Source organism: Vulpes lagopus, chromosome 5 (genome assembly GCF_018345385.1).
Source record: "Vulpes lagopus strain Blue_001 chromosome 5, ASM1834538v1, whole genome shotgun sequence".
In the NCBI taxonomy this organism is placed as follows: domain Eukaryota; kingdom Metazoa; phylum Chordata; class Mammalia; order Carnivora; family Canidae; genus Vulpes; species Vulpes lagopus.
The window spans coordinates 48,731,402-48,750,496 of NC_054828.1; the positions used below are offsets into that span (position 1 = coordinate 48,731,402).

The 19,095-nt window shown below is 39.1% G+C and overlaps 1 protein-coding gene across 2 annotated transcripts in view; it reads left to right on the top strand.

Annotated features, from left to right (window-relative positions):
* Positions 1 to 8,409: 8,409 nt before the first annotated feature.
* ACTR2 (actin related protein 2) overlaps positions 8,410 to 19,095 on the top strand; it is a 36,174-nt gene continuing 25,488 nt past the window's right edge. Inside the window, exons 1-3 of one of the 2 annotated variants that reach the window (XM_041755892.1) lie at positions 8,410 to 8,574; positions 16,168 to 16,278; positions 18,302 to 18,316. In XM_041755892.1, coding sequence (XP_041611826.1) covers positions 8,527 to 8,574; positions 16,168 to 16,278; positions 18,302 to 18,316 — 174 coding nt within the window. In that variant the 5' untranslated portion in view covers positions 8,410 to 8,526. The remainder of the gene's footprint in view (positions 8,575 to 16,167; positions 16,279 to 18,301; positions 18,317 to 19,095) is intronic. The other variant, XM_041755893.1, reaches the window with a different exon arrangement.

Here is a 19,095-nt window from a genome sequence, read left to right on the forward strand (position 1 = left end):
GGGGTCAAGTTCCACATCGGGCTCCCGGCATGGAGCCTGCTTCTCCCTCTGCCTGTGTCTCTGCCTCTCTCTCTGTGTGTGTCTCTCATGAATAAATAAATAAAATATTTTTTAAAAAAAGAACATTTTGTAAAAAAAAAATTAAAAATAAAAATAAATAAAAATTTTTAAAAAGAGAATATTTTGTTATCCCAAAAAGAAGCAGTCATTCCTCATTTCTTTGTTCCTCCCCCACAACCCACCAACCTAGTCATGGACAACCATAATCTACTTTCTATTTCTACAAATTTGCCATTTTGGATACTTTTATAAATAAAATCGTAAATTATAGATGGAATTGTAACTGGCTTCTTTCACTTAGCATAATGTTTTCAAGGTTCATCCATGTAATAACACGTGGCAATACTACACTCCTCTTTATGGCTGAACAATATTCTGTTATGTTACGTTATATGGACGCACTACATTTTGTTTATCCACTCATTGGTTGATGGGCATTTGGGTTGTGTCCATTTTTTTGGCTATTATGACTAATGCTGCTATGAACATTTATGTACAAGTTTTTGTATGTGCATATTTCATTTATCTGGTATATACCTAGGAGTGGAATTGCTGGGTCATATGTTAACTGTGTTTATCCTTTTGAGGAACTTCCAGACTGCTTTGTAAAGCAGTAGTACCATTTTACATTCCCACCCATACCTTTAACATTCCCACCACCAATAGATAAGGATTCCAATTTCTCCACATCTTTGTCAACACTTGTTATTATCTGTCATTTTGATTATAACTATCCTAGTGAGTGTGAAGTAAAACTTTATTGTGGTTTTGATTTGTATTTACCTGGTGGTTTGTTTGATGCTAATCATGCTAAGCTTCTCTTCATGAGTTTATTGGCCATTTTGTATATCTTCTTTGGATAAATGTCTATTTAAAACATCTTCCTATTTTCAGATTGGTTTAGTTCTTTTTTCATTATTGAATTTTAAAGTTTCTTTATATATGCTAGATACACATTTCTTATCAGATATATAATTTGCAGGTATTTTCTCCCATTCTGTGAGTTGTCTTTTCACTCACTCGATGGTATCTTTTGTAGCACAAATGTTTTTAATTTTTATTAAATTCAATGTATCTATTTCTTCTTTTGTGCTTTTGTTATCACATCTAAGAAACCATTGCCTAATTCAAGGTTATGAAGATTTACTCCCTATGTTTTTTTTTTTTAAGATTTATTTGTGTGAGAGACAGTGAGCAGAAGTGGGAGGAACAGAGGGAGAGATCTCAAGCCAACTTTTCACTAGACACAGAGCCAATGCAGGGCTCGATCTCATGACCAGAGGAGCATGACCTGAGCCAAAACCAACAGTTGGATGGTTAACCAACTGCATCACCTAGACATCCCTACCCCCTATATATATTTAAGAGTTTCATAGTTTTACCTCTTAAATTTACATCTTTGACCTATTTTGAGTTAATTTTTCTAAATGGTGAAATGAGGGGAGGGAATATGAACCTTTTGAATGAGGAATATCACAACTAAAATGCCAACTAAAACTATAGCTTATACACACTAAGTGCCTATGAGATTTGTTTTTTGATTTTAAAAACAAATTAATCTAGTTTTAAAACTATAATTCTTCTATTGGAAAGCAACTGTAGTGGCTAATTAAGATCTAAACCTATTAGCTTTGGAAATGAGAAATGATGGGTCAGGCAAACTGTACTTGATTGTTTTCTGATCCACTGAGGCAACAATCATTGAAGACTGTTTTAACAATTTAGTAGCAAACTCATGGGGAACTCTGTAATGTATCATTTGATAAAACCAAAATCCACTGAATAATCTTAACATCACTAACTGTGGGACATCCACACATCGTGTTTCTTCAAATGTGATGCAATAGGAAGTAAATATAATTGCCTATGAAATACTTTTACTGGGACATCTGGGTAGCTCAGTCAGTTGAGCATCCAACTGTTGATTTTGGCTCAGATCATGATTTCTGGGTTGTGAGATCAAGCCCCGCTTAGGGCTCCACACTCAACACAGAGTCTGCTTGAGATTCCCTCTCTCCCTCTCTGTCTGCCCCTCTCCCTGCTCCTGCTCTCTCTCTAAAATGAATGAATGAATGAATGAATGAATGAATGAAGTCAGGAAATCAGATAGTAAAGCATTTAGTTTATTAACTTTCATAATATTTATTCCCTTCCCCAAGAGAGATATGGAATCATAAATCACAGATCCCTACATTTGTGTATGTGTGTGTATCCGTGTATAACAATTGTACTCTTTCTAGGCTATATCTAATTCAAGAAAATAGCACTACTTATAGTATTGCAAGACTTTTGCTTGGTTCTGATATCAATACAATGCTAATTTTGTATTATCAAAAGCAAAGAATATCCGTGTAACACATCCTGTCTATAGTATCATCAAATGCCATAACAATGTGATGTATTTAACCAACCACAAGAAAGCAATCAAAGGGGACACCTGGGTGGCTCAGCAGTTGGGTGCCTGCTTCGGCCCAGGATGTAATCCCAGAGTTCTGAGACTGAGTCCCACACCGGGCTCTCTTCATGGAGCCTGCCTCTCTCTGCTTGTGTCTCTACCTCTCTCTCTCTGTGTGTGTCTCTCATGAATAAATAAATGAAATCTTAAAAAAAAAGAAAGCAATCATACAAATCCAGAACATGGAACATTTCTATAGCCAAATGACCTGGACTCTTCAAAGAGCTAACATCATGAAAAAAAAGTGGGAAGACTTTTCTAGACTTACTCTAGATTAAGAGATCAAAGAGATGTAGCAAGGGGTGTTGGGGTGTCTCAGTCAGTTGAGCATCAACTCTTGGTTTCAGCTTAGGTCATGATCTCATGGGAGCCCACGTGAAGCTCCATGCTTAGTGGGGAGTCTCTCCTTTTGTGCCCCATCCCCAGTTGCATGTACAAGTGCATGCGCTCTCTAATTTTTTTTAAAGATTTTATTTATTCATGAGAAACACAGAGAGGAGAGAGAGAGAGAGGCAGAGACACAGGCAGAGGGAGAAGCAGGTTCCATGTAGGAAGCCCAACGTGGGACTCGATCCCAGGACTCCAGGATTACACCCTGGGCTGAAGGAAGCGCTAAACCGCTGAGCCACCCAGGCTGCCCTGTGTTCTCTAATAAATAAATAGATCTTTAAAAGAGAGAGAGAGATAACAAACACAATATATGAACCCTGATTGGATCTTGGTTTAGGAAGAAAAATAGCTATAAATGTGGTAGGGAAAACCGGGGAAATATGAATATGGACTGAATGTTAGATGATATGGAATTATTGCTAATTTTTCCTAGATATAATGATACCATGGTTTTGTAAAAGATTGCATTTATTCTTCAAATGGGCATGTTGAAGAATTTAGGAGTGAAATCCACTATCCAAAACACTAAAGCACTGACAAAGAAGAGGGTGACCAGCATGACGATGGCCAGTTTTAGATCTGGGTTTTCAGCGGGACTCAATAGAGCCACCTTTTTCCACTGAAGTATGAGGAGGGTGATGAAGCCAACAGACTTTTCAAAAATTATGTTCAAGACGTAAAGAGCACACTGCCGGACCTAGGCTCCACACTGCAGAGGGTCTCCACATTTGTCCAAATGCAGGGCTACCACTGACTTGACCAAGTCACTTAGGGTCTATACCCCTATGTAGATGAGCAACTTGCCAACAATTGTGTCCCAAGAAGAAGTTGAAATGAACAAGGGTCCTTTTCAAGAAGATCTGCTGGGTACACATTTGCAAAGTGGGTGAACAACAGTCCTATGATTTGTTTGGAAGTGTCTAAAACCATATCCTCCAGGGACATCCTTCATGCTTTGATTCTTGGGTTTGAGTATCAACATGCTGAAGGCCACTGTACGGAGCTGCCCCTGAAGGAAGATGCCAAAACTGCAGGAGTGAACGGCTCTTGCCTGGAAGCTCCCTCCAGCCTTGAGGGCGGCCTGCCCAGTAGTCCCAGCTTGAGTGCCTGGTGGGGCCCTACATTGCCAGCCTGGCGGAGAGGCACAAGCCCCAGTCTACTGGTGGCTTTCCTGCCTGCAGGCCACCACTCTCATTATGGTTTTAATTTGTATTTCCCTAATGATTAATGATGTTGAGTATCTTTCCATGTGCTTATTATTATTATAAAACATCTTGGGTGAAATGTCTATTCAAATCTTTCACCCACTTTAAAATTAGGTAATTTGTCTTACTGTTGTTGTTATGTGCTCTTAATTTATTCTGGATACAAGTTCTTTGTTGGATACATAATTTACAAAAATCTTTTAGTCTGTGGCTTGTCTTTTTGTTTTCTATATACATGAGTTAAAAGTTTAAAATTTCTGTTAAGTCCAACTTATCATTTTTTTTCTTTTATGAATCATAAGTTTGATGTTACATCTAAACAATCTTTGCTTAACATCAAAAGATTTTTCTCATCTTTTTTTCCATAACTTAGAGTTTTAGTTCTTCTAATTAATTTTTATTTTTCAATTTTTTAAAGATTTCTTTAAATCTTTAATCTGTATACCCAATGTGGGGCTCAAACTCACAATCCTGAGATCAAAATTCACACGTTTCTCCAACTGAGGCAGCCAGACTCCCCAGCTCTTCTAAATTTAAATTTATGATCCATTTGAATAAATTTTTGCATATAGCATGAGGTAAGGATCAAAGTTCTTTTTTCTCTCCACATACAAGAATATCCAATTATTCAAGCACTATTTTTTTTTTAAAAAAGGTTACCCTTTCCCTTGTTGAATTGTTTTAGCAGATTTGTTGAAAATTAATTGACCATAAATATAAGTTTATTTCTGGGCTTTCTATTCTGTACCATTGATCTCTCCTTGTGACAATATCACAGTCTTCATTACTGTAGCTTTATAATAAGTTTTTTTTGTTTTGTTTTGGTTTTTTTTATAATAAGTTTTGAAATCAAAGTCTGCCACTTTTGCTTTTCTTTTTCAAAATTGTTTTGGCTATTCTGGTCCTTTTGCATTTCCATATAGCTTTTAGGATCAAACTTGTCAATTTCTAAAAAAGAAAAAAGCCTGCTGGGGTTTTGATAGAGATTACATTTGAATTTATAGATCAGTTTGAAGAGAACTGTCATCTTAACAATGTGTTTAATCCATGAACATGGTATGTTTACTTATCTAGATCTTTTCTTTTTCTCAGCAATGTTTCATAGTTTTCAGTATATAGGTTTTATTAAATTTATGTGGATTTTTTTGATATTCTTTCATTTTCAGATTGTTCACTAATGACATAAAACAATGTATTGATTTCTGTTATGTAGACCTCATATCCTTTGATGTTACTAGACTTAATTTTTTTTAAAGCCCTCATTTCTCATGTGTAAAATGGGGATATCTACCTAGCAAGATTTTTGTGTGAAATAATATACATAAAATCATGACAGAAGGATAGAAATGAAGTCTTCCTACCTCCTACCCCAAAATAATTGCCTAAAATGTGTGATCACATTATTTTGAGGAAAGTGAAATGACCAGGTAGACGGCAGGAGCCAGTCACCAATAGTACTGCATCTGAATTTGCATAATCAAGGATTTGCTGCATTTTCATGAGTGTAGTGAATAGACGTTGGTTGATATTTTCTATCATCTGCATGTACTGTTTTTATAATCAGGAAAAAAAAAAAAAGAAAAATGTAGGATGCCTGGGTGGCTCAGTGGTTGAGCATCTGCCTTCAGCTCAGGGCATGATCGCGTGGTCCAGGGATTGAGTCCCACGTTAGGCTCCCTGCAAGGAGCCTGCTTTTCCCTCTGCCTCTGTTCTCTGCCTCTCTTTCTGTGTCTCTCATGAATAAATAAATAAAATCTTTTTTAAAAACCAAAACAAAAAATGTAATTTCTTAAAAATTAAAAAATATGAAATTTAATTTCATAGAAAGGAAAAATAAAAGGACACAGAAATGCTTGAGTTCAATTTGCTGAGATCAAATAAATACATTTCCAGGAAAATTGCTGGGCACTGGAGCCACAAAAGGAAGATGTGTAATTTGTGAACTAATGCACTGCTCAGCGGGGTGTGGTACCTCAACAACTACTAAAGCAGATGCAGTGGGACACCTGGGTGGCTCAAGTGGTTGAGCGTCTGCCTTTGGCTCAGGGTATGATCCTGGAGTTCCAAGATCGAGTCCTGCATCGAGCTCCTGCATGGAGCCTGCTTCTCCTCCTTCTGCCTATGTCTCTGCCTTTCTCTGTGTCTCTCATGAATTAATAAATAAAATCTTAAAAAAAAAAATAAAGCAGGTGCAGAAAAGGTGTATTTCCCTGAGGCCTCCTATCCATCCTAATTTCTCAAACTTTCAACTACTATGGCAGCTTTAATCTATTTTATATGTTGAAGTTCCACATAAGATTATATTCAAGGGGCACACCTGAGTGGCTCAGTCAGGTAAGTGGTAGACTGGATTTTGACTCAGGTCATGATCTCAGGGTCCTGGGACTGACCCCTGCATCAGGCTCCTCGCTCAGCAGGGATTCTGCTTACGGATTCTCTTTCCCTCTCCTACTGCCCCTGCCATGCTCAAGCACTCTCTCTCTAAAACAAATAATCTTTAAAAAAAAAAAAAAAAAAGAAGAAGAAGAAGAAGAAGATTAAATTCAAATAAACTAGTCTAATAAAAGAAGGAGGTGAAAACTGAGAGTTAGTCTATTATAACACTGAAGGGTTCATGATCCAAGTTTTATTCTAGTCACTGTACATACACAGCCATGTGAAAGACACAATTGTAGTTGTCACCTGTCAAAAATGCTGGCATTTTTTTCTAGGTAAATTTTGACATCACTTATCCAATACTTGTTGAGTGTAATGAGCACGATATTATGCATATATCCATGATAAACTAGTTAGTGAAGAAAAAGAGCAAAGAGCATCTTGAGGGTTATCAGCAAAGTCTTCATAGGTGTGACAACTGGGTCTTAGAGCATGTGCAAACATCTCCTGATTGGATTTTTTAAAAAAAGGTAGAGGCATTATAGGTAGAAAGAACTATACATTTAAAAGTAATTAATAATAAACAGCTACCACTGAATGGATACTTTATGCACGGAATTTTATCCTCACAACCAGCCATGGAAGCAGAGGTTAGCATTCCAATGCATAGGCGAGGGTATGGCCAAATCACAGAATGCTTGAGTGGCAGGGCCGTATTTGAAACTGGGGTCGTCGGATTTCGAAGCCAAGATTCTGGGTGCAAACAGGTGCATACACCGGAGAGGTGTGGAGTAGCGAGGTGCTGCTGGATTTCGAAGCCGAGACTGGGTGGAAACAGGTGCATACACTGGAGAGTGTGGAGCAGTGAGGTGCTGCTGGATTTCGAAGCCAAGACTGGGTGCAAAACAGGTGCATACACCGGAGAGGTGTGGAGTAGTGAGGTGCTGCTGGATTTCGAAGCCGAGACTCTGGGTGCAAACAGGTGCATACACCGGAGGGGTGTGAAGCAGCGGGGTGCTGCTGGATTTCCAAGCCGAGACTCTGGGTGCAAATAGGTACATACACTGGAGAGGCGTGAGGTGTGAAGCAGCGAGGTGCTGCTGGATTTCGAAGCCGAGACTGGGTGCAAACAGGTGCATATACCGGAGAGGTGCGAAGCAGGGAGGTGCTGCTGGATTTCGAAGCCGAGACTGGGTGCAAACAGGTGCATGGAGAGGTGTGAAGCAGCGAGGTGCTGCTGGATTTCGAAGCCGAGACTGGGTGCAAACAGGTGCATACACTGGAGAGTGTGGAGCAGCGAGGTGCTGCTGGAAGGGAAGTGGTGAGCCACGGGCCTAAAAAGGTAGGCGCCCACTACCGCCCTCTTGACTAAAGGCAAATTGGGCAAAAAGGGTGTGGGGGTGGGGTGGGCTGGAATTGGGAGATATCAGGACAAATGCATGACTTCATGTGTGTGTATCCAGCCCAGTTCTGTTCCCCGAAGAGGCCTGGGGAGCAAGGACAACCGCAAGCCGTGCTCAAAGGTGGGGTCAGCAGGGACGTGCAGGTTTGCTTGCCCTGCGTCCGCCCGCTCCGCTGTCTCCTCTCGCCACGGATGCACGGTCCCTCACCTTCCTGCCTGCCTCTTTTGCAGACAGGTAAGCAGCCCCTCAACTCCTGCAACGCCCGGGGCCGCAGCGCCCGCCAGCCCCGCCGCCATGAAAGCCCGGCGAAGCTCCCGGAACCGGAAGCAGCGAGGAAGAGCCCGGGTGGGCGGTGACCGCGACGGCGTAAACCCGATATGTGGGCGGGGCCTCGTCACGTCTCGCCTCTTATTGGACCTCACGTCTGCCAGTCTCTGTCTCCGCCCTCTTATCCCCGCCCCTTCCGTGCGTTCCGTGTCTTAAACGGCGGGTGGGGCCGGGCGGAGACTTCCGGTTGGGGGAAGAAAGTTGGGGCGGAGGAGGGGCCGCGAGGAAGGAGGAGGAAGAGGAAAGGGCCGGGCGGCGGGGGCTGTAGGTCGTTCGGCGGCGGCGGCGGCGGCTCTCTTCCGGGAGGACGATGGACAGCCAGGGCAGGAAGGTGGTGGTGTGCGACAACGGCACCGGGGTAAGCGCCGGCCGGGGACGTGCTGGTGGCGCGGCGGCCCTCGGCGCTCGCGGCGGCGCCCATGGGCCCTCGGGCCGCCGGGACCCGGGGGCGCGGGGCAGCGCTTCCGGCCTCCGCGGGCGTGGGGGGCCAGCTGACCCGGGGCAGCTCGGGGTGGGGGCGGCGGGCCTGGCGGACGCTGGAGGGGGAGGGTGGGGTGGGGGATGGGGGGCCCGGGGGGACCCAGCCTGCAGCCCGGCCGCCGCCGCCGCGCCCGACGGGGATGCTCTGGCTAGAGGGCTGCAGGGGTCAAAGGCCGGGCAGGTGGGTCTGTTGGATGAGGATTCCGTTCCCCAGGGTCGCTGCTTCTGTAGAAGGGAGAAGCACCAGGAGGGCCTTCCTCTTCCTGTAGAATTGAAGATACCGAACGGCAGGCAGGAAACGAGCTCGAGGAGAGAAAAAAAAAAAAGGGAAGTGCTGTCATGCAACGAGCCGCAGCCCTTTCGCAGTTTTCGAGCAGCCGCAGTTTTTGGAGCTGCTCCCCCCTTACCCGGGGGTAGGGGAGCAGCGTGGAGCCAAGCATCATCTACTTTTTGTTATGCAGGCTGGGAATTTGGCCTCGGTGCAGCCCCCGCAGAGGCACGTCCGTGTCCATTGATCTTGGGAGATCTGGGACACCCCCCCCCCCCCCCCAAGGCTCAAGTGTTCATTTTGGACCTTGCGGGGGAAGTTCACCAATTCTGGTAACTCCCTCCCCCATCCTACTTCCTTAGATGCAGAAACACAGATCATGTTAAGTTTTTAAGATTCCAAAAGGCAGACGATTGTTAAAAAAAAAAAAAAATCTGGCTAAACACTGATTTAGAAATCATGTGAAAGTTGTTGCGTTCAGACCCCTCCCCCATTAAAAAAAACACCTATTTGGAGGTGCACATTAGGAGACAGAAGAGTTACTTACGGGATGGATGAGTTCTGTAGTGATCATTTGCCCCTACATTGCAATGATTTCTTTTTCTTTTTTTTTTTTTTAAGGTTTTTATTTATTTACTCATGAGAGACACACAGAGAGAGAGGGGCAGAGGGAGAAGCAGGCTCCATGCAGGGAGCCTGACGTGGGACTCGATCCAGGGTCTCCAGGATCACGCCCTGGGCCGAATGCAGGCGCTAAACCGCCGAGCCACCTGGGCTGTCCCATTGCAATCAATGATTTCTAATCATTTTGGAGTTAGGGTATTTTGTGACTTTTCTCCTCTTTTTTCCATAAATGTGGCATAGGAATGAAAATAGGCTTCCAGGGATCCCTGGGTGGCGCAGCGGTTTAGCGCCTGCCTTTGGCCCAGGGAGCGATCCTGGAGACCCGGGATCGAATCCCACGTAGGGCTCCCGGTGCATGGAGCCTGCTTCTCCCTCTGCCTGTGTCTGCCTCTCTCTCTCTCTCTCTCTCTCTCTCTCTCTCTGTGACTCTCATAAATAAAATTTAAAAAAATAAAAATAAAATAAAAAATAGGCTTGACAAGTACGAATCTGGTCAGTGGCATCTTTACAGCACTTATATGGTGACCGATGACAGCTACATCTGTGGTGAGGGAGGCACGACATATAGTTGTCAAATCACTACGTTGTACACCTGAAAAAAAATTTTTTTTACTTGAATTTTAAAATATTCTGGAAATTGGATTGTTGGGATGAAAAAAAAAAGAGCTGATATTTACTGGCATAATACTGCCCTTACTGTTTTACAGACTTTTACAAGCGATGATTATATTAGTTTTGTATGAACTAAGTTAAAAACAAGAGAGTAAGAAGAGATATCATAATCATGGGACATCCGTTCAAAATGGTATACTTAAAAAAAAAGAAAGAAAAAAGATCCACCACTATGGAAACATGTAAATATGTTTCTGTGTCCACAAACTTGTAAAGTTTTAGAGGGAGAAATAAGTTCGTAGAGGTTACCCTGTGAGTTTGGGGATAAGAGGGAGGGAAGATGGGAGAGGCTTCGTGACTCTTCTGCATTATTCGAAAGTGGTCTGTTTTGTTTTTTAAGAAAACATGAGACTCTCTTCAAATTAACTACAAACATTACTTTTACAGCTGAAAGTCCGTTAAAGGTGCTTTAAAAAAAAAAAGTAGCTTGATTCCCCCTGTAGTCTCAAATTGACCTCTAAATAAATCTAAGACTTTGGGATCCCCGGGTGGCGCAGCGGTTTAGCGCCTGCCTTTGGCCCAGGGCGCGATCTTGGAGACCCGGGATCGAATCCCACGTCGGGCTCCCGGTGCATGGAACCTGCTTCTCCCTCTGCCTGTGTCTCTGCCTCTCTCTCTCTCTCTCTCTGTGTGACTATCATAAATAAATAAAAATTTTTTAAAAAAGAAAAAAAAATAAATCTAAGACTTTAAAAATTGAATTTAAAATATTTTTGTAGATATATTTTATCTTCCCTTTAGAAATCAGAGCCTTTATATTTCAGTGGATTCCTTCTCTTCGAATGATAATGAGCTCTGTATTTGTAGTGTATGAGCTTTTTGATATTCAATTAGAATAGGAGTGTTAGCCATGAGTTCCTTTTTTGTTACTATTTCATTAGTTTACCTGAGGTAGAAAGCTGATTGTATGTTACTGATTAGGCTTATGGCTAATCCATAATTTAAGATTCTTGTACTTTAAGAGATCAGTAAAGGAAAAATGTAGTTAATTTGAACAAAATTTATGTATTTGGTGTTACATTTCTAATTACTTTAAAATTTTATCTGAATTTTCTATAGACCTGACTGGCTTCAAATGAAGAAATAGTTCTGATGTAATATGTAGCCAGGAATGCTGTGATATTTCTGAAAATTTAGAGGATTCTAAATACAGAAATTCTCTATTTCTTACTGCTTATATTTCATAGTCCTCTTGATTTAGTTTAGGTACCTAAAGCTATACTGAGTTATCTACAAGTAAATACTAAGGTGTTCAAATTTAATTTCTAAAAACTTATGTAAATAGTTGTTAGTCTTAAAGCAACTTGCCTTTTACACATTTTAGCTTTTAGACTCATAGGCTATTTGAGAAGTTGATGATTTTGTCTAACCTTGCTGGCAGGCCCTGATTCAAATTTTCTAAAAGTGGGTGAGTTATTAGGATTACATGCCAGATTACAGATCACATGCCAGATGTTGGTATTGCAGCGTCTCTTCTGCACCAGCTCCCACCTAGACTAGGGTCTCTCTCAATTAGGGTGGGTGGCCTAGAGAAGGAAAACTTACCTGATTCCAATAATTCATGCATTTCATCTTTGTAACCATTCAAAGCCAAAATAGAGCTTCCATCTAAATAGAGCCCCTGAAAATGGCCAGACAGGTGAAAATCTGGAGATCTGTTAGGCGTCTTTCAAGAGTCGGGCCCAAGGCCCCTAATATATATTGTTGCCAAATGGGTGATTTCATCAGCATTGAGCTAGTTCACCAAGGAGGAAGACCTCTGCGCCTGCTATGTGACTGGTACAATTTTTTAGGGTCTTGGGGATCCCTGGGTGGCTCAGCGGTTTGGTGCCTGCCTTTACTCCCAGGACGTGATCCTGGAGTCCCGGGATCGAATCCCACGTTGGGCTCCCTGCATAGAGCCTGCTTCTCCCTCTGCCTAAGTCCCTGCCTCTCTCTCTCTCTATCTCATGAGTAAATAAATAAAATCTTAAAAAAAATTTTTTTTTAGGATCTAGTGATACAAAATAGCTTGTAGTGCAAGGATAATTATGCTTTCACTAGTAATTCTCACATTTGTTGTTTATGGTATGCTTTATCAGATTTATGCTATATTTTAACTTTTTTTTTTTTAAGATTTTATTTATTTATTCATGAAAGAGACAGAGAGGCAGAGACACAGGCAGAGGGAGAAGCAGGCTGTATGCAGGGAGCCCTATGTGGGACTGGATCCCGGGTCTCCAGGATCAGGCCCTGGGCTCAAGGCAGGCTCTAAACTGCTAAGTCACCCAGAGATCCCTATGCTAGTTTATATGTTGAATTTAGGAGTGCTGATGTAAGAACAAACCAAAAGCAAATTTGGCTTCACTCTGCAAAATGCTTTGGAATAGAATTTGGCTTAAGATGAGACTAATCACTAGGCAATTAAATTAATGAATATATTAATACCATCAGATTGAATTAATAAAGAAAAAATTAAATAAGCTCAAATAAGGCTTTATAAACCCCAGTTTATTTTTCTCAGGGGAGAAACGTACTTTTAGAGCATATATAGGTGGATTTTTTTTCTTCATTTTTGCTTGAAAGAACGTTATACTGTTCATGCTCTTACCATTTGATGACTCAGTGGCAAGTAAGGGAGCCAGTTCAAACCACAGTGCTAGAAAAGGAAACTATATATGGTAAAATCTATTTCTTAAACATAGCCTTCTTGCACACAATGAGAGAACTAAGTCCAGGACTTAAAATGATTAGAGTGGGTGAGTTATTTCAAGGATTAAAATGATACCAAATGAGTAGTTGAGAAAAGAATATATTCTTTGCATTTTATCGCATCATTAATTAGATTTTTTTAAAAAGTACTTTTTGCAAGAAAGGAAATGCCAAATTGCGTCTTCATTTTGTTATTAAAAATAGATTTTGATTAAATTATTGTTATAGCTATTAATGCTTTCGGATTTGAAATAATGTGACATAGTACAGCTACTGTCATTTTAACTGAGTATCTGGTACCTTGTAGGAGTGTTAGTTCTGGATTACTGTGGCAGCATCTGCTTCCAATAAGCTACTGCATAAGCTGAATAAGTAATTTCATTAATAAGCGATTGATATGTTTAATTTGAATTAAAAGCCAAATTTCCTTGTTTTGTAAAACACCAGAATAAGTAAGTAGGTTTACAGTTGTTTTGATAGTTTCAGGGGGGTCTCATAGCTTAGTCTCTTGGCAAGAATTTCATCCCTTAAAATATGCTCAAACAAGAATTTTAAGATCTAAACTGCCCATGTGAACATTTATAATCAGTAAACATTGACTATGTGCTTTTTTATGTATTTGCCATGTGGCATGCTTCTGAGTATGTGCCTCTCAGAATGAGAGGGGAAGCATATCAACCTTCACAGCCTCCTCCCGGCACCAGGACTTCTTTATTTCCCATGCCAGGCTCATCCTCCTACCTGCAATTTTAATATGATTTCTCTCTTAAATCATTTGTTTATATTTAATATGCTGATGGCCTTTAAAAACTTGTTGATTGTTTTTTCATTCATTCTATAAATTTCTTTGAAAGCATTTATACCTATATAAGTGAGCATTTTTAGACTGCAGTGGACCTTTTGACACTCCCAGTGTTCTTATCTGTTCATTACTTTGTGGTAAACATAAGGACTTAATATCTACATAATACTTTCTATATTTGGAATATAAGGTAAATTATGACTAATGTTGATATTAGGCTGATGATCATGACAGTTTTACTTACAGAAATTTGAGTATGGTTAGAATAATAATTAGAAGAGATTCTCTATCCTTCCATATCTTTTCAGTTCATATTAAGTGAGCTGAATTTTGACTTAAGGACAAGAAAGAATTTATGCTGTAGAAGAATGTGGGAGGTTTTTTCCTTTTTCTGTTAATTTGAATATACTTGAAAATACTAGGAATTATTAATTTCCTCTGTGGCATTTGTCTTTCCAACTCCTTCTGGGTCACATTGATAAATACGTTAGAAGACATTGTAGAAAAATGGACTAGTACTACTGAATTCTGTTTAACATTATTTTGGGATAAGAATATAGTATAGTTCTTTACTGTCAACCACTACTCAAATGGAGAAGTAGGCAAGAGCAAACAGATGCCATCATATCCTACTATTGACTTGAAAGTAATCCAGTAGGAATTGTATCATAGTTTTAGAAGTGGGTAGCTATAACTGAAAAATGCCCTAGCCTTGGTGGCTTAGAGGTTAACTAACCAGGACTGGGTTTTGTGGGTTTGGAAGAATATAAACGGTATGTTTTTGTTGGTTTGTTTGTTTGACTTTATTGATTTATTAGAGACACAGAGAGAGAGAGAGGGGCAGAGACACAGGCAGAGGGAGAAGCAGGCTCCATGCAGGGAGCCTGACGTGGGACTCAATCCCGAGTCTCCAGGATCACGCCCTGCTGAACCGCTGAGTCACCAGGGCTGCCCGGTATGTTTTATGTAGTTTCTAGAATGTAAAGGTTAATTGAGAGGATAGGAATTCAGGTGGTATTTCAGACATATTTTTCATAGTTTCATCTGCATAAGTCATGACTTTAACATACTTTAAAAGTTCTATTTATAAAAGACTTGAAATTCACTTGAAGTTCTGAATGGCAGAATGTTCTAGGCTATTTATAATTAAATGTTGTTCATCAGCATTTCCAACAAGGTTGGTGCAGATATGTTTGAAATATGAAAATTCTGTATTTTGGAGGGTTAGTCAAAAGTCAGTAAGTTTAAGATTGATGCTAAGTTTTACAATCATCAACTAAAACAGTTCCTTGTACACAGTAGCTTTCTGTCAAGGGATAGGTTAATAGTTTCTGTTAGCCTTTTTGTTATTACTGTCATGTGTCACATTCAGATACTGTTTTTCTCCTTAATTCTTTTAAGAGAATGTATGGTGCCTGGAGCCATGAAACAATGCACTTTTTCTCAATATGAAATGTATTCTCTGTATTAAAGTAATCATAGTATCATACACTCAAATCAACAGCAAAACTTAATTTTTATTGATCAGTTACATAGTATGTACTTCCTACGTGCCAGACACGGTTCTAGGCACTTGGGATCCATCAGTAGACACAAAATCCTTGCACAAGAGAACCTACATTGAATAAAGACTTATTAAGGAAGAGGGTAGAGACCCTGATTACACTTCCTGTGCTATAGCTTCCTCCTCCCACCCTAAAGTTTTTAATTGCATTTCCTTGCAATGTCTGTTCTTAAAAAGAAGACTGAACAGACTGTATTATTGGTATAAGAATTAAAAACCCTTGGTTTTATTTTCAGTTGTACTGTAGTTGTTAACTTCTCTAGTGTATCAGTTTCTTACAAAATATCATCAGAATCAGTGTTATGCCCTCATTGAGAACTATACTGTCCGAATATAAAATTCTGTTACCTGCTATTACAAAGTACATTTATCTAAATGTAAAAGTATAAGCAGTCAGAAATGCCTACCATTTTATTTTAACATTGATCCTAGTCCAGATGCCGTTTTTCCTCCCTATAAATGTTGATTAAGTGAATTGACAGAGATAAATGAAAGCCTGCTTTAGAAAAATTGAAGTTTTAGTTCTGCCCAGTTTCTAACATTTCTCTTTCTAAAAATTATTAGCATTTGTTGAGTGAATCTGTCCCAGTCTGTGTGACTACGGTGTGTTGAGATTTCTTTGAGACATTGGGCTGCTCCTCTATGAACTAACTTGAACTCTGGAAGTAGTCAATGCCATAAAGGAAATAAAAAGGAAGATGTGATAGATTGGGTGACTACGTTGGATAATTTGAAAGCACCAAAAGTTTAAAATACTGTATAAATGCAAAGTGATCTTTTTCAGATGCTGGTTTTTAAGTGGACATAGTAAATACCTTGACACTAACCCACTTTTACTGTTCTCTTCTAGTTTGTGAAGTGTGGATATGCAGGCTCTAACTTTCCAGAACACATCTTCCCAGCTTTGGTTGGAAGACCTATTATCAGATCAACCACCAAAGTGGGAAACATTGAAATCAAGGTAATATTTTATTTATTGATAAATGAGGATCAAAACTTGTCGAGTGTTCTTTGAATTAAGTAGTTTTAAGATATGATACCAAGAAAGCTAAGAGGCAGAATTTCTTATATTTTTAATTTATATCCACACTTGAAGAAAGACACAAAAACAGAAATGCCAATACTCTCTGAATGGAGTAAAACTCTTAATAAGATTTTTATATATTAATGTGAATATTGTATTAGTGACTTAAAGTTCTATTACATATGTTTGAAAGAAATCAGCTTGATATTTTTATGTCTTTCAACTCTATATATTTTTCATTATATGTTACTGTCTATTTGGGACCTAAGACTTCTCCTTTTCATGTTCTCATGGCCTGATCCTCCTCCTTTTTAATATTGCTAGTCAGGAAAACAGGCTATAAATTTTATTGGTTCCTTTTTTCACTAATATAGTAACTGATTTTCTGATGTTCAGGAAGAGCCGTGCAAGTCTTAAGTTGGCCTTGCATTATTTATCTTACTGTAGGGAGAGAGGAGGAAGGTTGTCGTTACCTGCTCACTGTACTTAAACATGAGAGATTGGACATTAAGGATGATAGATTTTTCTCTGTATTAAAGAGATTGGAAATCAAGTGGGAATTACAATATTTTAAAAGAAAAAATAGCACAATCAAAAAGATAGTGGTCACCAGTTGACTTAAATTCTTCTGGTGGCCTAGGGATCAGATTATAAAAAATGCAGTCAAATTTTGGGGCCCTTTTCCTGAATTATTTGTGAACAAGCTAACATTGTTGGTCCTATCTGGACAGTCTTTGGCAAAACTTGAGTTAGATTATGAGTCTTTTGAAATGAGTTAAGTGGACCCCTTTGGGATGTTTGTTTGAGATATCTAGAAAGGTACTAATAGCTAGGAGAGATTGCTACTTGGTAGCGCTCTGCTCTTGGTACTAGAGAATTGAGTTACACAATGAGTACAAATGCCAACTGAAACTGAGGTTCTGGGTTAAATTTTTAAAAGCCTAAGATAGTGAATGATTCTGGCCTCTTTCGTTATTTTACAATCAAGTGGGACACTCAATATGATAATTTTTTTTCCAAGGTCTTTTCTTTTGGGAAATTTAGGGATACCTTATTCTCTTTTTGTGAATGCCTTTCATTCTGATTGAATTTAATCTTTAATGAACAACTTAAAATTTAGCTGATACTAGTGATAAGGACAGACTTTTAATGAAGTTGGAAGTCACATTTTTATTCAGTATCAGGCTTTTAAAGAATATCTTTTTTATATAATTTACAGATAATAACGTTTTTGAGGTGTACAGATACATCACATATAACCATTTGTATTCTCTAACATGGCACAAATGAATACATATCTTTTCACTCCCACTTTCTTGCTTTTTAAGGCCAAGTGATAGAAATGAAACTAGTCCATATTCTAAGACATTTTTGCTAAGGAATTCCCCCGTAGCATTTGCTTGTATGGTTTGTCATTCTGTGTTCTGTTGGCTCAGTTCTGTTCAATCTGTTCAATCTTTTAAGTCTCTCAAGTTAATTTGTTCTTCCAGTAGAAAATAGTAGAAGAAATCTGTGTCAAATTTAACTTGACTACTAGAGCTTGGAAAAGCCACTCTAAACTCACCCTCTACCTACTCAGCTAGACCTTTTCTGTTATTTATTTTCCTTAATTAAGGTTCTTAAATTCAGTAATGAATTAAAGAAACTTGACTTTCTGGAATTCCTGTGCCTAGTGGATTGACTTATACATTTTGTGTTTTGTTAGCTAAAATGTGGTGATAGACTAAAAACTGGAAATTTAAATTGTTTAATGAGTTAATTTTCATTCAGGAGTAATAACTGTCCATGTTAATTTGGCCCTATTTATTAACTCCGTAAAATATAGAACTGCATCTGACCTCTACCTAATTTGTCTCTATTGCTTGTATGTTTAAAAATTTCAGTGAGGATTTTATTTAGGCCTTTTCTGACTCTTACTTCTACCTTCTCTCTCTTCACCTTTCTTGACCTGTTGAAGTAGAATAACAAAAAGATGGTAAGTGAGGTTACACACATGCTCTCTGTTTGTTTTCCACTTTTGCTTGACGGGACAGTAGTTGTTGTTTTGTGTCCCTGTAGTATTGGGGAGGGGGGTAATTCCATATTTTAATTTTAAGTACTTTGATTTTTAACCTTTTTCATTGCTTCAATTTAGTAGCAACTAATTAAGTCCTATACTTTCCTGATTGCATACAATGGACCAAACCAGAACTAATTACTAACATAGTTTTGAATTGTTTTCCTTGTGTTTCTTGTAGATGAATGTTATAATTAAAATGGAATGTGGTGTGCATAATATTAGAAACCAAGTAGCTTTATTTAGAATATGTGTGATCCAGAGCATTGGGGTGAAGTTGTTACATATGGATAAATCTATTTCATTGATCAATGTTAAATTGAACATTGGGTATCATAGTCTGTATGTATTTACCTCCAGTTGGGTAGCAAATATGTAATAAATTGAGTAAAACTTTAATATGCAAATGACTATAGATTGTAAAAAGGGAAGAAAAGAGATTGACTGCCATTTTTATTGATGAGCGGATTTTTATAACATTACCTGAGGATAAATAAGAAAAATGTGAAAGTCTTATAAGACTTTTACATAAACAACAGATCTTCCCCCTAAGTAAATAGCATCATGTGGCCCCTTTGTCTTTTGAACTAGAAGTTGGGCACATCCCAGACAATTAACTCTTCTTTATATTTTTGTGTGATAGTTCTTAAGTGCTTCAGTAGTAGGTATTTTCAGGTTTGTGTGTTTTTGATATTATT